The 17,500-nt window shown below is 40.4% G+C and overlaps 1 protein-coding gene across 1 annotated transcript in view; it reads left to right on the top strand.

The window, feature by feature from the left end:
* The window catches only part of LOC115226048 (hybrid signal transduction histidine kinase G), a 25,270-nt gene extending 8,232 nt beyond the window's left edge, over positions 1-17,038 (top strand). Inside the window, exons 3-6 of the mRNA XM_036514811.1 lie at positions 4,430-4,735; positions 7,767-7,906; positions 8,788-9,140; positions 14,325-17,038. Coding sequence (XP_036370704.1) covers positions 4,430-4,735; positions 7,767-7,906; positions 8,788-9,140; positions 14,325-15,811 — 2,286 coding nt within the window. The 3' untranslated portion in view covers positions 15,812-17,038. The remainder of the gene's footprint in view (positions 1-4,429; positions 4,736-7,766; positions 7,907-8,787; positions 9,141-14,324) is intronic.
* Positions 17,039-17,500: the final 462 nt, after the last annotated feature.

Raw genomic sequence — 17,500 nt, 5'->3', positions numbered from 1 at the left:
TAGTCATGGCTGTGTGGTAAGAAGCTTGCTTCCCAACAACATAGTTCCGGATTCGGTCCCACTGCGTGGCACCTTGGGCAAGTGTCTTCTACTACAACCCCAGGCCAACAAAGCCCTGTGTGTGCATTTGGTGCATTGAAAGTGAAAGAAGTCCATCTTGTGTGTGTGTGTATGTTTCAGTAACTTAGCAGTTCAGCAAAAGAATCCGATAGAATAAGTGCTAGGCTTTGAAGAAAATAAATATTGGGGTCTATTCTATCCATTAAAATTCAAGGTGGTGCCCCAGCATGGCTACAGTCTGATGACTGAAACAAATTAAGATAATATATATATATATATAGGCGTAGGAGTGGCTGTGTGGTAAGTAGCTTGCTTACCAACCACATGGTTCCGGGTTCAGTCCCACTGCGTGGCACCTTGGGTAAGTGTCTTCTACTATAGCCTCGAGCCGACCAAAATCTTGTCAGTGGATTTGGTGGACGGAAACCGAAAGGAGCCTGTCGTACATATGTGTGTGTGTGTCCACCACTGCTTGACAACCGGTTTTGGTGTACTTACGTTACCATAACCTAGCAGTTCGGCAAAAGAGACCGATGGAATAAGTACCGGGGGTCGATTCATTCAACTAAAAGTTCTTCGAGGAAGTGCTCCAGCATGACAGAAGTCTAATGAGTGAGACAAGATACATGTGTGTGTGTGTGTGTGTGTGTACAGATATGTATATATGTTATGTATATATATATATATGTGTGTGTGATGTATGTATGTGTGTTTATACATTAGTCAATGAACACAAAAAGACAACACGAGCGGCATTTTATTTGTGTGTGTGTGTATATATAATATATATATATATAATATATATATATATATATATATATACATATATATATATAATAAACGCTGTTAACACGCACATACATGTATAACAACACGCACACATGCACATACACACACACAATATACAAACAGCACCATGCCAGCTCTCCAATCGTTCCCGTTCGTTTACCCAGTCTAAATATATGAATGAACATGGCGAAAACAAAAGCCGGCCGTTCAGTAGTGTGTGTTAACAAAACAACCGAATAAAAAGTAACATAGGAAGAAGAGAAAGGAAGTTTAAACACAGAAACCAAGTCACTTGCATGCGCTTACTGGTCGTCGTTCCTTGACAACCGGGTACGGTGGTGGGATGTAGGACAATCCGGGGGGTGGGGTAGAACCGTATGGTGGTTGAAGTAGTAGTAGACGGGGGGAGGAATTGAGAGAGGAGCAGTAGGAGTTGGTTTATTGGTTTACATGCTGGAACTAATGAAGTGTTAGTGATGTTGGTGTTGGAACAGCAAAGTTGATCGACGACTCGGCATGCAGTCGTTGTTGTGGTTGTTGTTGCTGTTGGTGTTTTTCTTACTGCTGCTATTTATGTAGTTGCTGCTGATGTTGTTGCTGATGCAATTGCTGTTGTTGCTCTTGCTGTTGTCGTTGATCAAACCGTTGTTGTTGTAACAGTTTTGTTGTTGCTTTCTAGCACTTTTACTGCTCCGGCATTCCTTATTTCTTTATTGCCCACAAGGGGCTAAACGTAGAAGGGGTACTCATTTAATCGACCCCGAAAGGATGAAAGGCAAAGTCGACCTCGGCGAAATTTGAACTCAGAACGGAGCCTCGTAGAGCTTTTAAGTGTTTTCGCTCAATAAACACACAACGCCCGGTCTAGAAATCGAAACTGTGATCCTCCGACGAGTCCGCTGCCCTAACCACTGGGCCATTGAGCACACACACACGTATATATATATTATATATTATATATATATATATATATATATATATATGTGTGTGTGTGTGTATATGTATATATATTATATATATGTGTGTGTGTGTGTATGTATGTATATATATCTATATATATATCTCTCTCTATATATATATATATACGTAGTGTGTGCGTGTGTAGACTTATATAGTGTTCAAAAAAGGTATGCTGAAGCAGGCCAACCGATTCTTGATAGGCTCACAAACCGCCAGACACATAGAACCACACACACACAGGTCTACACACAAACAGAGTCATACAAGCACACCACGGGCACACACACACACACACACACACACACACACACTATGACAGTCAGACAGACAAACAGACAAATAAGCAAACAGCCAGACATTCAGACATACGAGCCTTCCGTAAGACCGCCGCATAACACATCGTTGACCCCATCGTAACAGAGCAAGGAAGAAAGCCAGGGATATATATATATATATATATACATATATATATATAATAAACGCTGTTAACACGCACATACATGTATAACAAACACGCACACATGCACATACACACAATATACAACAGCAACCATGCATATATATTATAGCTTCCTCCTCGTTATCGAGTATGGCCATTGCACGAAGCTTATATACATACACACACCACACACACACACACATATATATATATATATATATATATATATATATATTATATATATATACTTACACACACACACATATATATATTATATCCTGGGTATCAGAGGTGATGATATCCCATCGTAAATCTTACAGGGGTTGTCTGTATTGCCCTGCCAACGCTCCAGTGGTTACCGTAACCGTCCATACTCCAGACTCGAGTACATAGATTCGACCTCCTACCGTTCGCCTCGTGTCGTGTAGGTCCTCCCGCCCGCTGACAAGGCGCCAGATTGTGTACATTTGTCATAAGTTAGCGAATTTGTCATAAGTTAGTGAAGATTTCTCAGTCAATTATTATGTCTGTTCGGTGATTAATATTTTCGTATTTTACCTGTTTCGTGTGGTTATCAAGGCTGTTTAGGTCGGTCGTTAGAAACCAGCCGACCGTCACTTACGCGGAGATGTTCGCATTACTTATACATCATCAGCACTTGGGTTTGTGTGTTTGGATGGGTGTATGCACAGACACACAGATACAAAGATAAGCAGACATATGTATACAATAAAATGTAAGCAGATAGAGGTATTTATAAATATGTATAAATGTGTATATACACGCATACGTACGTACATTCACATACACGCACACACATACTGTATATGCATACATTTACACATACATATCCACACACATATACACACACAAATACATATATATGCACACAAATACATATATATATATATGATTATGTGTAGCTAAATGTCTAAATAGATAATATACGAAATATATATAATGTATTGTGTGTGTGTACATAGACAGATAGCTAAAGACAAGACTAGTAGATAAACATATATATGTATAATGTGTGTATACATACATATATTATATTATATAATATTATATATATATATGTATATATATATATATATGTATATATTTGATAGGGATAATCACTATGTGACAACCCTAATGCTAGAAGTAGATCCACTATGGCCTTAACCACTAAGAATTGTTCTCCAGAAAATTTAGCAAACAGCAGAAACGTAAGCAAGAAAGACAAACGGAAAGTAACAAATATAGAGATTAATCATAAACAAGGCTTAGGAGTGGCTGTGTGGTAAGTAGCTTGTTTACCAACCATATGGTTCCGGGTTCAGTTCCACTGTGTGGCACCTTGGGCAAGTGTCTTTTACTATAGCCTCGGGCCGACCAAAGCCTTGCGAGTGGATTTGGTAGACGGAAACTGAAAGAAGCCCGTCGTATATATGTGTATATATATATATATATATATATATATATGTGTGTGTTTGTGTGTCTGAGTTTGTCCCCCTAGCATTGCTTGACAACCGATGCTGGTGTGTTTATGTCCCCGTCACTTAGCGGTTCGGCAAAATAGACCGATAGAATAAGTACTGGGCTTACAAAGAATAAGTCCCGGTGTCGAGTTGCTCGATTAATGGCTGTGCTCCAGCATGGCTGCAGTCAAATGACTGAAACAAATAAAAGAGTAAATGTTTCACTTTTGTATCTTTCCATTTGTCTTGCTCGCTTACGTTTCTGGTGTTTGCTAAATTTTCTGGAGAACATTTCTTAGTGTAAATAGGGTAAAGACCGGTTCCTGTCATGAATGACCGTGGGATTGCACCTAGAAAGTTCCCCCTCCGAGACACAGGTGCGGGCAAGGCTGTTTATGGAAGACCAGCAGTCGCTCATGCATACCGGCCTCTCCTCCCCACGCCAAGGGAAAGGCAAAGGGGCCGAGACAGCTTGGCACCAGTGACGTCACAATTCATTTCTACAGCTGAGTGAACTGGAGCAACGTGAAAATAAAGTGTCTTGCTCAAGAACACAACACGCAGCCCGGTCCGGGATTCGAACTCACTATCACATGATTGTGAGCCCGACGTTAATAATGTTTAACTAGGAAGAGTGAAAGCTACCGTGATGCAATGCGACGTTTCTTCTCAACCATGGGTCATCTCTAACCTCTCTCTTTTCTCTCTCTCTCTCTAGTTACTACTGTCCGGCAGCAACTTAGGCCAAGCAACAGCAGCAGCGGCAGCCGCCGCAGCAGCAGCAGCAGCGGCAGCCGCCGTGACCTCCTCATCGACCTCGTCGCCAACGTGTTGCGAGAACGGACGACCGATTGTGACGGACCCTTGTACCGGCCAGTCTACCTGCACCTGCCAACTGCACCCTGCCCTTCTGGCCACATACCCACGCATGCCTGCATCCCTCAGGGAACATATCTATACGACGACCGGGCTGTCCCCTTCTGCTTTACTCGGGACTGAACCCTCGGCGTTTTACGCACCACTGGTAAGTATTTTCTTTATTATCTGCCGCCCTGCTGCATGTAGTATTCTAAGGCAAAGAGCGGAAGTTTCTGGAATACCATATCTTCTAGAACGCCGACTGTGGAGGCACATGGCCTAGCGGTTAGAGCAGTGGGCTCACGGTCGAGGGATCGCGGGTTCGAATCTCAGACCGGGCGATGTGTGTGTTTATGAGCGAAACACCTAGGCTCCACGCGGCTGCGGCAGAAGGTAATGGCGAAACTTCTGCTGACTCTTTCGCCACAACTTTCTCTCACTCTTTCCTCCTGCATCTTGCAGCTCACCTGCGACGGACCGGCGTCTTGTCCTGGTGGGGAACCTATACGCCAAGGAAACCGGGAAACCGGTCCTTATGAGCCAAGGCATGGCTCGAGAAGGAACAAACAACAGAACGCCGACTAAGTGACCCCTAACATCCAATCTGTCCCACCACGTGTAGTATCCAACGTAAAGAGCTGAGGTACCTAGAAAATCGTTTCTTCCAGAATGCCGACTGACACCAAAATCTTGTCTGTCCTCTGCACCAAGTAGACCTAACAATAAAAGTACTGGCGTTGATGCGACAGCAAAAACAAAAACGGAGGGCTGAATATTCTTACGCAGAAACCATTTTGAATTTCTTTTAAATTCTGTTTATTTTCTCTACGGATATATTATGATGTCGACATGTTCTACTCCCACAGAACTTCAGGTAGTGTGGGGCTGAACCAACTTTAATGTGTGTGTGTGGTGTGTGTGTGTGTGTGTGTGTGTGTGTGTGTGTGTGTGTGTCTGGTAAGGTGAGAAAACAGATGTTTGGTTTCATCCGTTTACAGCTGTTTCATAATCTTCTTTGTTATAAAACAGATATCACTTCAACATTTGCACGGATATAAAATATGTATGAATATGTATGGACTTACCTCTGTTTCTGAAGAAATTTATATATATGAAATTTATATATGAATATATGTATATATATATGAAACATATATATATAATATATGTACATTTATGAAACTTATATATAAATATATATATGTACATTTATGACACTTATATATAAATATATATATGTACTTTATGAAACTTATATATATATATATATATATATATATATATATATATATATATAAGTTTCATAAAGTACATATATATATTTATATTATAAGTTTCATAAATGTACATATATATATTTATATATAAGTTTCATAAATGTACATATATATATATAGATATATATATTATGTTTCATATATATATTTATGAAACTTATATATATATATTTCATATAAATATTTATATATAATATTATTATATATATTATACATACATTACTGGCAGTGTGTGCGTGAGAATACGTATATGATTATATATCTAATATATATATATATATATATATATGTTTATGTATGTATATCCACTACGATATCAGATAAGATATTTATGAAACTTATATATATATATTTCATATAAATATTTATATATATATTATATATTATACATACATTACTGGCAGTGTGTGCGTGAGAATACGTATATGATATATATATATATATATATAATATATATATTATATATATAATATATATATATATGTATGTATGTATGTATGTATATACACTACGATATCAGATAAGATCTTATTGCCTCTCTTCGTGTATCAACTACACTAACAGAGTGTGTATATACACACACACTCGCACAGATACACACAGACACTATATGACAGGTCTCTTTATTAGGTCCCGACATCTCTATTATAACAAATGAAACGTTGTATATCATTAAGGGATCAAATTTCTCAGGGGCTGGGCCCACCCTAGTAGGATGAAGTCCAGAGTTACGAATTTAGGGAGACCGAATTCCTCTCAATAAAAATTTCATTTAACTCCCATGCCTACCCTGGTGGAATAGACTCTGTTTATTCATAGAGATCTACTCCTACTTTTTCAAACCATTCATTTCCTAGGGTCGCCTTAATAGAATGGAGTGTCAGGTTGTGAATTTATATGACCAACAACACTTATAATATGTATATATATATATATATTATATATATATATATGTTGGGTCGTTAGCCCTACACGCAATTTTTTTCTCTCTCTCCTTGTTCTTTTCTGTGTATCTTTCTGTCGAGAGCGTAGGCTCGAACGTAAAAGACTTGTTTTATTTCTATTCTGAGCGCATACTAATATAATTATTTGTTTGTACTCCACCTGCCTTCGACTTTTTGTTTATTTCGTAAACCTTCCCGTTATATATTTATATATATATATAATATATATAAATATATATATATACACTAGACATATATGTGTGTATGTGTGTGTGCCATTCAGTAATAACTTTAGCTGTGTGAATTGGTGCATTATCATCCTTAAAGATTGTCTCCCCCTCCGGAAACAGTTCCGCAACAATAGGATGAATTTGATCAGACAAAATGCTTAAATAGTCTTGACGATTAATTCTGCCATTAAGGGAAACCGTTGGGCCAGCGGATTTCCAAGATATAACCCCCCCCCCAGATCATCATAGGTCCTCCTCCTCCACACAGTTTAATGAATTTATTCATATTTATATAATGTAGGAGATTAGATTTTAGAATAGAAGATATTTTTTTATTGTTCATGTTGCTATACATCCTTTCGGGGTCGATTAAATAAGTACCAGTTACGCACTGGGGTCGATATAATCGACTTAATCCGTTTGTCTGTCCTTGTTTGTCCCCTCTGTGTTTAGCCCCTTGTGGATAGTAAAGAAATAAGAGACGTTAGCACGCCGGACGAAATACTTAGTGGTATCATCCTTTCGAGGTCGATAAATTAAGTACCAGTTGCGTACTGGGGTCGATCTAATCGACTGCCCCCCCCCCCCCCAACCCCAAAAAAATTTCGGGCCTTGTGCCTAGAGTAGAAAAGAATATTTATATACTATATTGTAACAATATATTTTACACACATTTAAATATATAACTATATGTTAACCATACAACGCTTTCTTTAATAATTTTTTTCTTCTTATTCTCCCACCAGAAGCCGGTTCCCGCGACTGGTTACGACATTGAACGTCCCACAGACTCCTGGAAAGCCCTAGCGGCGGGTTCGGCACCCGTTCCCCCATCCTGTTATACATACGACCCAGCAGTTTTGGCGGCACATTCCTACAGTAGCTAGTAAGTAGAACTCTAAACCCGCAATGTCAACCTTCCCCTCCACGTTGCGTTTTTCGTCCACCACCCCAGACCGCTACGGATGATCTGTCAACCATCCTCCACCCAATCAATTTATTCTTCATCGATTTTCAACAAAAACATAAAAAAGCAATAATTTAATAAAATAAATGTATTAGGCGCAGGAGTGGCTGTGTGGTAAGTAGCTTGCTAACCAACCACATGGTTCCGGGTTCAGTCCCACTGCGTGACACCTTGGGCAAGTGTCTTCTGCTATAGCCCCGGGCCGACCAATGCCTTGTGAGTGGATTTGGTAGACGGAAACTGAAAGAAGCCCATCATATATATGTATATATATATGTGTATGTGTGTTTGTGTGTCTGTGTTTGTCCCCCTAGCATTGCTTGACAACCGATGCTGGTGTGTTTACGTCCCCGTCACTTAGCGGTTCGGCAAAAAAGACCGATAGAATAAGTACTGGGCTCGACTAAAGGCGGTGCTCCAGCATGGCCGCAGTCAAATGACTGAAACAAGTAAAAGAGAAAGAGAGAGCTCTGTGGGTTTTGGAGCTTGCTTTGCAATCACATGTTTCCGAGTTCAGTCCCACAGAGCGGCGGCACCTTGGGCCAGTGTCTTATATTATAGCCCCGGGTAGGCAGATGCCTTCAGAAAGAATTTGGTAAACGGAATCTGTGAAGTAACTCGTTGAGCGTTTGTGAATATTATGTGGCGAGGGATTACGGTGTGTGTGTGTGTGTGTGTGTTTGTGTGTGTGTGTGCGTATGTGTGTGTGTGTGTGTGTGTGTGTGTGTGTGTGTGTGTGTGTGTGTGTGTGTGTAAAACAATCAAGCTACATATATTTTGTTCTTTCTGTCTTTTTCCAGTTACCAGGCGCTAGATTACAACAGCGCCACCAACCGGCGGAAAAACGCCACCCGGGAAACAACGAACGCTCTCAAAGCCTGGCTCTACGAGCACCGCAAGAACCCTTACCCGACCAAGGGTGAGAAGATCATGCTGGCGATTATCACCAAAATGACCCTCACCCAAGTGTCCACCTGGTTTGCCAATGCCCGGCGCCGACTGAAGAAGGAAAATAAAATGACTTGGTCGAGCAAGGACAAAGACGACGACGACGACGTGGTGGCGGCGGCGAAGGACGGCTCCGACCCACGGCATGACTACTATCCGGATCGGGGTTCGGATCCGAAGGACGACTCGTCGCTGTTTGATGAAGGTGGGTTTGTTGTGTTGTGTTTGACGATGGAAAATACAAGTGATAGTGTGTGTGTGTGTGATTTGGCTCAGTGGTTCAAGCGTCGGGCTCACAATCATGACGTAGTGAGATCGATTCCCGGACTGGGCTGTGGGTTGTGTTCTTGAGCAAGACACTTTATTTTCACGTTGCTCCAGTTCACTCAGCTGTAGACTTGAGTTGTGATGTCACTGGTGCCAAGCTGTATCGGCCCCTTTGCCTTTCCCTAGGATAACATCAGTGGCATGGAGAGGAGAGGATGGAATGCATCTTCCTTAAACAATCTTGACAGGACTTGTACCTCATTGATGACTGAAGGGGCTTTACCCTTTGCCCTATGTACATATAATGGTGTGGAGAGGTGGGGTATGCGTAGGCGACTGCTGGTCTTCTATAAATAATCATATTTCTTTACTGCCCAGAAGGGGCTACACACAGAGGGGACAAACAAGGACAGAAAAACGGATTAAGTCGATTATATCGACCCCCAGTGCATAACTGGTAGTTATTTAATCAACTCCGAAAGGATGAAAGGCAAAGTCGACCTTGGTGGAATTTGAGCTCAGAACGGATTTGTACCTCGGAGGGAAATTTTCTAGGGGACAATTCCATGATCATTCATGGCCGAAGAGGGTCTTTAACCCTTAACATTTTATATACTGTGGTTGTGTGTGTGCGTGTGTGTGTGTCTGTCTGATAATGTGTTTATTAGTATGATAACGTGCGTTGTGATGTATGTGTGGTGGTCACGTGACCGTTGTTATTTGGCATCATTGAGTGTGTTGTATCGTCTTTGTATGACACTGTTGTGTGTATGTTTGCGCGTGGCTTGCGACAGTGTGGTTGTGATAGAGTGTGTTGTATGTTTGTGGTAGTGTATGTATTATGTGATCGAATGCGTGAACGTGTGGTCGCATGTATGTGTGTGTGACCGCATGTGTGTGTGTGTATATATATATATATATATATATATATATATATATATATACACATACACATATACGCAGGAGTGGCTGTGTGGTAAGTAGCTTGCTTCCCAACCCACATGGTTCCGGGTTCAGTCCCACTGTGTGGCACCTTGGGCAAGTGTCTTCTGCTATAGCCTCGGGCTGAAAGAAGCCTGTCGTGTATATATATATATATATATATATATATATATATATATAATATATATATATATGTGTGTGTGTTTGTTGTCTGTGTTTGTGTGTCTGTGTTTGTCCCCCTAGCATTGCTTGACAACCGATGCTGGTGTGTTTACGTCCCCGTTACTTAGCGGTTCGGCAAAAAGAGACCGATAGAATAAGTACTGGGCTTACAAAAGAATAAGTCCCGGGGTCGAGTTGCTCGATTAAAGGCGGTGCTCCAGCATGGCCGCAGTCAATGACTGAAACAAGTAAAAGGGTAAAAGTTAAAAGAATATATATATATATATATATATATATATTAATAATTTTAATCCAAAAGGGAAACAAAAAAACAACAACAACAGGAACAATTACAGTATTATATTAATAGGCGCTCAGGAGATGGAAGCAGGGAGGTATGACGTTTCGAGCGGAGCTCTTCGTCGGAAAACATAAAGAAGGAAGAGAGAGGAAGAAGATCCCAGAGCGGGCAACAGGGAAAGAGAAAAAAGACGACTGGTGTTTACGAGTTGCACATGGTGAAAGGCGGATGTTGACGATAACAAGAGCAAAGTGGGTTTTTAAAGGCAAAAGAGTGGAGACAAGGTTGGTAACCCAACAGATGTGTGTGTATGTGTGAGTGTGTGCGTGTGCTATATATATACACAGGTAATATTTATCCGCTTGCACCTGTGAGACTGAAAACATGAAGATGTACCACCATATTACGCACACATACGTGAATGTGTGTGTGTGTGCCTGAGTGTGTTGCTCTCTCACTTTCTCTCTCTCTCTCTCTCTCTCTCTCTCTCTCTCTCACCATCGAATGATCAAACACGTGTGTTCCATACAATTTGTTGTCTTTTCTTTACAGTGTTCATTAATTGTAATCGCTATTATTCTTATCCTAATTCCCTATGTATGTACGAACGTGGATTATATAGATATAGATAGAGAGAGATAGATAGATAGATAGATAGATAGAGAGAGAGAGAGAGAGAGAGAGAGAGAGATAGATAGATAGATAGATAGATAGATAGACTGGTAGATAGATAGATAGATAGATAGACATAGATAGATAGATAGATAGATAGATAGATAGATAGATAGACATAGATAGATAGATAGATAGAGATAGATAGATAGAGATAGATAGATAGATAGAGATAGATAGATAGATAGATAGATAGATAGATAGATAGATAGATAGATAGATAGACATAGATAGATAGATAGATAGATAGATAGATAGATAGACATAGATAGATAGATAGATAGAGATAGATAGATAGAGATAGATAGATAGATAGAGATAGATAGATAGATAGATAGATAGATAGATAGATAGATAGATAGATAGATAGATAGACATAGATAGATAGATAGATAGATAGACGAGATACGGAGACATAAGAAGTAGTGATTTTTTAAAAAGAAAATAGATAAATAGAGAAAGAAAAGAAAAGAACGGCGAGGCGGGTGTGGGGTGGCGGAGAAGAAATTTAAAATCGATGTGTTTTGTCGATTGTGATCCATTTACATGAAAAGTTCTTTATAAAATTAACAAAAGCCGCAGGTCCAGCTTCTCATTCAGACCTTCAATTGTTAAAACCACGAGCAAAAAAAAAGATATACATGTATATATGCATATAACACCTGCGAGATTTCCTGAGAAAGAAAAGACAAAAAAGAGAAGAGAGAATGGAGTTTAGCAAAGTCGGCCATTTGCAATAACGCTTTCACTGTCGTCATTCGCCCCCCACCCATTCCCTTACCTGCATCGCTCGTGTATTATTCTAAGTAAAAGACATCAAATTGTTGATTCCATTCTTATCCAGCTTTTTTTTTTGTTATATATATATATATTTTTATAAATATATATATTGATGACACAGCTGGATAGTTGTAATAACCTTGCCGTTGGAACTGTTTCCAAAAAACACCAAATGCTACAAAATTTATACAAAAGATTGAGCAAGCCTGAGACAATTAAAGATGGCTGTTTGGCAATCGTCTGCTTTGTTTGAATTTTTTTTCTTTTCATAAAAAGGATACATACTTAATCTTTTCTTTTATATATACATACATAAATATATGTATATATGTACATACACACATGTATAAATATATATTATTATATTATTATATAGAGATATATTCGTTTACATTGATCGCGAAAAAAGTAGGTGGCATTTTAAATAGCCTTTCCATCGCATCTGTTCAATAATATACGCGTGTGTGTTTCCAGTGTTTTTGTCTGGTTTTTGTTTTGTATTTTACTCGTTGTGATTGTCTTGTAAAGAACTACCAGTTTACGCATGTAATCAGCTGTTATCGTGTGTGTGTGTGTGAATATATATACATTTATACTTATAAATATGGATTATGCAAGCCATCGTTTGTTGTGTGCATATAAACATACCTAACTGACACGGACATATGCATTCATACACGACTACACACACACACATACACACACACAGAAGGTGTTGCCTCTGCTCCGGCTGTTTGCGCTCTGGGTTCAAATTCAACCGAGATCTCTAATTATTGGTGATAACCAACGCTAACAGCCTGACCACCAAACCAGTGAAAACCCATGAAAGCAGCTATTGCGCTTTTAAAATGAGTCGGTGCCTTGTGGTTGCTTCTTAGCAACAGTCCAATTCTAATATAACCACAGGCACATTTTTTCTCCGTCTTCTGGTTTCTTTCCTCGTTCCTTTCTGTCGAAGATCGTAGGTTCTAAACGTGAAAGACTTTTCCATTTTTCCAGGGCGTCATTAGTATGTCTAAGGGTCAGAATCATTTTAAAGAACGTTAGCCTGATAGTTTTCTGTGAGCAAGCTTTGGTCTTGTGCTGCCAATATGAAACCTTCAGTCTCTGCTTTCAGTCCTGAACTTCTCAGCCACTGATGGGTTGTTGATTGATCTACATCAGCATTTCGACTTCGAAGTATATACTGTCCATGCAGAGGCTCCTGGCTCCATCGCTCATCAATTTGTTTCTGCCCGTTCGATTTTGCAGATTGCTTGATCCATTTTACTTGTTTTGTGGCAGAGGTTTCAGGTTCTTCATCTTTCTCAGGGTTAATGCCAAGTTCCCTTTGCAAGCTTCCTTGACAATCGAATGTGATTTTGCTACTTACGTGTTTGCATACAAGCCTATCTTTTATACCAAGACAAAACAATGTACATGATAACACTTCTCAATCAGTTAAGATCAGAAACTACGAGAGCCACTGCCTGGGACTGCATCAGGGCATTTATTATTATTATTATTATTATTATTATTATTATAGGCGCAGGAGTGGTTGTGTGGTAAGTAGCTTGCTAGCCAACCACATGGTTCCGGGTTCAGTCCCACTGCGTGGCACCTTGGGCAAGTGTCTTCTACTATAGCCTCGGGCCGACCAAAGCCTTGTGAGTGGATTTGGTAGACGGAAACTGAATGAAGCTCGTCGTATATATGTATAATATATATACGTGTGTGTGTTTGTGTGTCTGTGTTTGTACCCCTAGCATTGCTTGACAACCGATGCTGGTGTGTTTATGTCCCCGTGACTTAGCGGTTCGGCAAAAGAGACCGATAGAATAAGTACTGGGCTAAGAAAGAATAAGTTGTGGGGTCGAGTTGCTCGATTAAAGGCGGTGCTCCAGCATTGCCGCAGTCAAATGACTGAAACAAGTAAAAGAGTAAAAAAAGAGAAAGAGTATTATTAAGGCGGCGAGCTGGCGGAACCGTTAGCACGCTGGCCGAAATGCTTAGCAGTATTTCACCCGTCATTATGTTCTAAGTTAAAATTCCGCCAAGGTCGACTTTGCCTTTTATCCTTTCGGGGTCGATAAATTAAGTACCAGTGGAATACTGCGGTCGATGTAATCAATTTAGCCCCTCCCAAAATTTCAGGCCTTATACCTATGGTCGAAAGAATAACTATCATGTTGTTGTTGTTTTCGAATTATAAGTGACTTAATCCCATTTATTTTAAATTCCTGTTCTAAAAATACATTTTTTCTGATTTTTTTCCGTATTTTGCAGAAGAAAGACTCGACGTTTCCGGTTTGGACGAAAAAGATGGCGAATCACCGAACCAGTTCCGACCGGAAGTCGTTCTGAATGTTCGGGATGACCCGGAGGAAAACGGAAACTTTAACAGTTCTTCGAAACGGCTTTGCTACCACCCGATTTCGTCCCTGCTCAATATAGCAGGCCCAGCTCTGAGCAGTTCCTGCCACCCACATCCAGAAAGAAACCCGTTTGTGTCTCCAGTTTCATCGTCTGCAAGGAAAATTGAATGTGAACACGATGACGACGACGATGATGATGATGCACGTGATGTTGATGTTCATGGTGATGATGATGATGACGACAATAATCATAATAATAATAATAATAATAATAATAATAATAATGGTGACGAACGTGTTAAAGTCGATGATAATGGTGAGCCTGATGTTCGTGATGGTATTGACAGCGAAGATGGCGATAATTATAACAAGATGGACGACAACAGCAAAACTGTAACTGAACCATCTGTCGAGGATGAATCAAATTCGAATAGCATGGACCAGAGTTCGACTCCAGCAACGGCCGCGTCTGCTCTGATCGGCGCCAACAAAACGGGTCGCGGAGTTTTCTGCTCGTCCAAAGCAGACCCGGCGAAATTCTTCGTTCAGTGCGGCCGTGACGTGACGAAAGAGAAACCACAGTCGAAATCCGAGAGAAGTCAACTTCCGCTTCCGCTTCCAGCCGCGCCTTCCTCGACGATGACGACAATGACAACGGCGGCGGCGGCGGCGGTTCGGATACAGGGTCCGCAAAATACCAAACCGAAAATCTGGTCGATTTCAAATATTATGGACAGCACACCTCCGAAAATCTCACAAATCAAGAATAATAATAACAACATGTGTAGTCTCAATAGTATTAGTAGTAGTAATAATGCTATTAGTAGTAGTAGCAGCAGCAGCAGCAATAGTAGCAGTAGTAGTAGTAGCAACAATAGCTGTGGTGGTATTAATTGTGCAACGGGTAACCCTAAATTGTTGGGCCAAAATGAAGGGGTCGTTGAGTCACATTCCTTGGGGTCCCGTCCCAGCATCTTACACTACGACAGCGCGGTGAATAGGGACCAGTTCTGCGCCCTACAAATCTACCTGCCGCCGCACGAACTGTTCGGCAGCGGAATGCCGCTGGCACGGTCGGCGCCCCACCCGTCTTCACATCCGACACCCTTCCCGTCTTCACAACCCCCGTCACATATGTCTCACAACCACCAACAGCATCACCACCACCACCACCACCATCACAGCGAACTCGTGACCTTCGGAAACGTGTGCGGTGGCGGGGGCGGGGCGGCAGCGGTGACGGCGGCGGCACAGAGCCATCCGCTCGAAACGCCACCTCACACACCACCCGAACAGCGGCACCAGAGCGGGGTTCAATTTGAAATGGAAGCAGCGCAAGAGCAAATCCTCGAGGGACAAAACAAAGAAAGGGCCCGAAACGGTCAAATGCACAGATAACTGGGGCAAATGTGAAGGGAGCACGCAAAAACGATCCCCCCTCCCCCACATACACACAAAAATAAAGAAATATACACTGTGTTATTTTAAATTTTCCATGACCCTCACCTCGAAGTGGGTCGGACAAAATATTTGACAGTCAACATAAGAATTGGATTGTAATATATATATATATATAATACAAAAGGCGTGGTGCTGTGGTCAAGAGGTTCGCTTTGCAACCACGTGGTTTCAAGTTCAGTCCCACCATGTGGCCCCTTGGTCAAGTATTCGCTAACTATAGCCCCAGGCCAACCAAAAAGCTTTTTGAGTGAATTTGGTAGACGGAAACTGAGTGGAAGACAGTCGTATATAAATGTGTGTGTGTGACACAGAGGCTGTGTGGGTAAATGTATCTTTATGTTTGATACCCACACACCACTTGACTATCGATGTTGGTTTGTTTACGCTCCTGTAACTTAACGGTTCGGCAAAAGCCACTGAGAAAATAAATACCAGGCTTATAAACGAAGCACTGTGCTCGATTTGTGTGACTAAACGCTTGAAAGTGATGCTCCAGTTTGGCCGCAGTCCAGCGAATGAAGCAAAATATGGCAGAAGGATAACAATGGAGTGATCCATAATCCAAAGATTTTATTATCGATTTTTATGAACAAAATTCAGATTTTAAAATATCTAAAATTTAATAACTAAACGTTAATATGGAGTAAATCTACACATTTTAGCCGTCTGTGTATGAATTAAATGTGTTAAATACATAAGACGGTCGTAAACGCTGGTCGTGGTTATGCAAAATCGCTGACAGTTAATGAAGAAAAAGTAATTGCTAAGGAGAATACAAAGATACTTGAAACGGCTGTCAAGTCGATCCCTCTCTTCCAGTCCACTTTGAGGATGTATAAATTGATAGCCGCCCGCGACCGTCTTGTGATCTTATGCATGTAATAAATCTCATTTACAGATTTATGATTAATTTTCAATTTCATTTATAAATTTAATTTATAAATATTATAAACGGTTAAAATCTATGGGTATACTCCATGGTAAAATTTAGCATGAAAAATAATCACTGCTGACACATCAGTAATTTAAAAATGAATGCAAAATCAATGTATAATGCCACGTTGTAAAAAAAGTAAAAGAACTATCAATGTTTTGAGCATAAGCTCTTATTCAAGATAAAGAGACATATTACGAAAGGGAGAGCAATAAAAAATATATATATGATATCTCTGAGTTATGTTATAGTAAAAGGTAATGAAACTGAATTTGTTGGTTTATGATTTCTCTTTAGAGAACAGCGGAAGTGAACTGAGCGACAAAAATATTGGTCAATTGATGAATGCGAAATATACGATGCAGAAGAAAATGAAGGCTGTAAGCAATGACTATTAACAGGTAGGTTTTGATTAGCACGCGGAACACATCGCTTTCATCCACTTCATCATCACTTAACGTCCAGTTTTTCCATACTTGCAAGAGTCAGACAGAATTTGAGGCAGATTTTCTACGGCTGGATACCCTAGCTGTCGTTAACCCTCACGTGTTTCCAAGCAAGATGGCAAACGCATTGCATTGGTTGAATGACGGCGGTGTTTGTTTAAAGCATCACGTGATGTCCACACAAGGATATCCACGTACACACATACCTACACGTGTGTGTGTGTACCCCTGTCTAGACATCATATG

This window comes from Octopus sinensis, linkage group LG29 (assembly GCF_006345805.1).
Source record: "Octopus sinensis linkage group LG29, ASM634580v1, whole genome shotgun sequence".
Lineage (NCBI taxonomy): Eukaryota > Metazoa > Mollusca > Cephalopoda > Octopoda > Octopodidae > Octopus > Octopus sinensis.
This window is presented reverse-complemented; position numbering and strand designations above follow the sequence as displayed.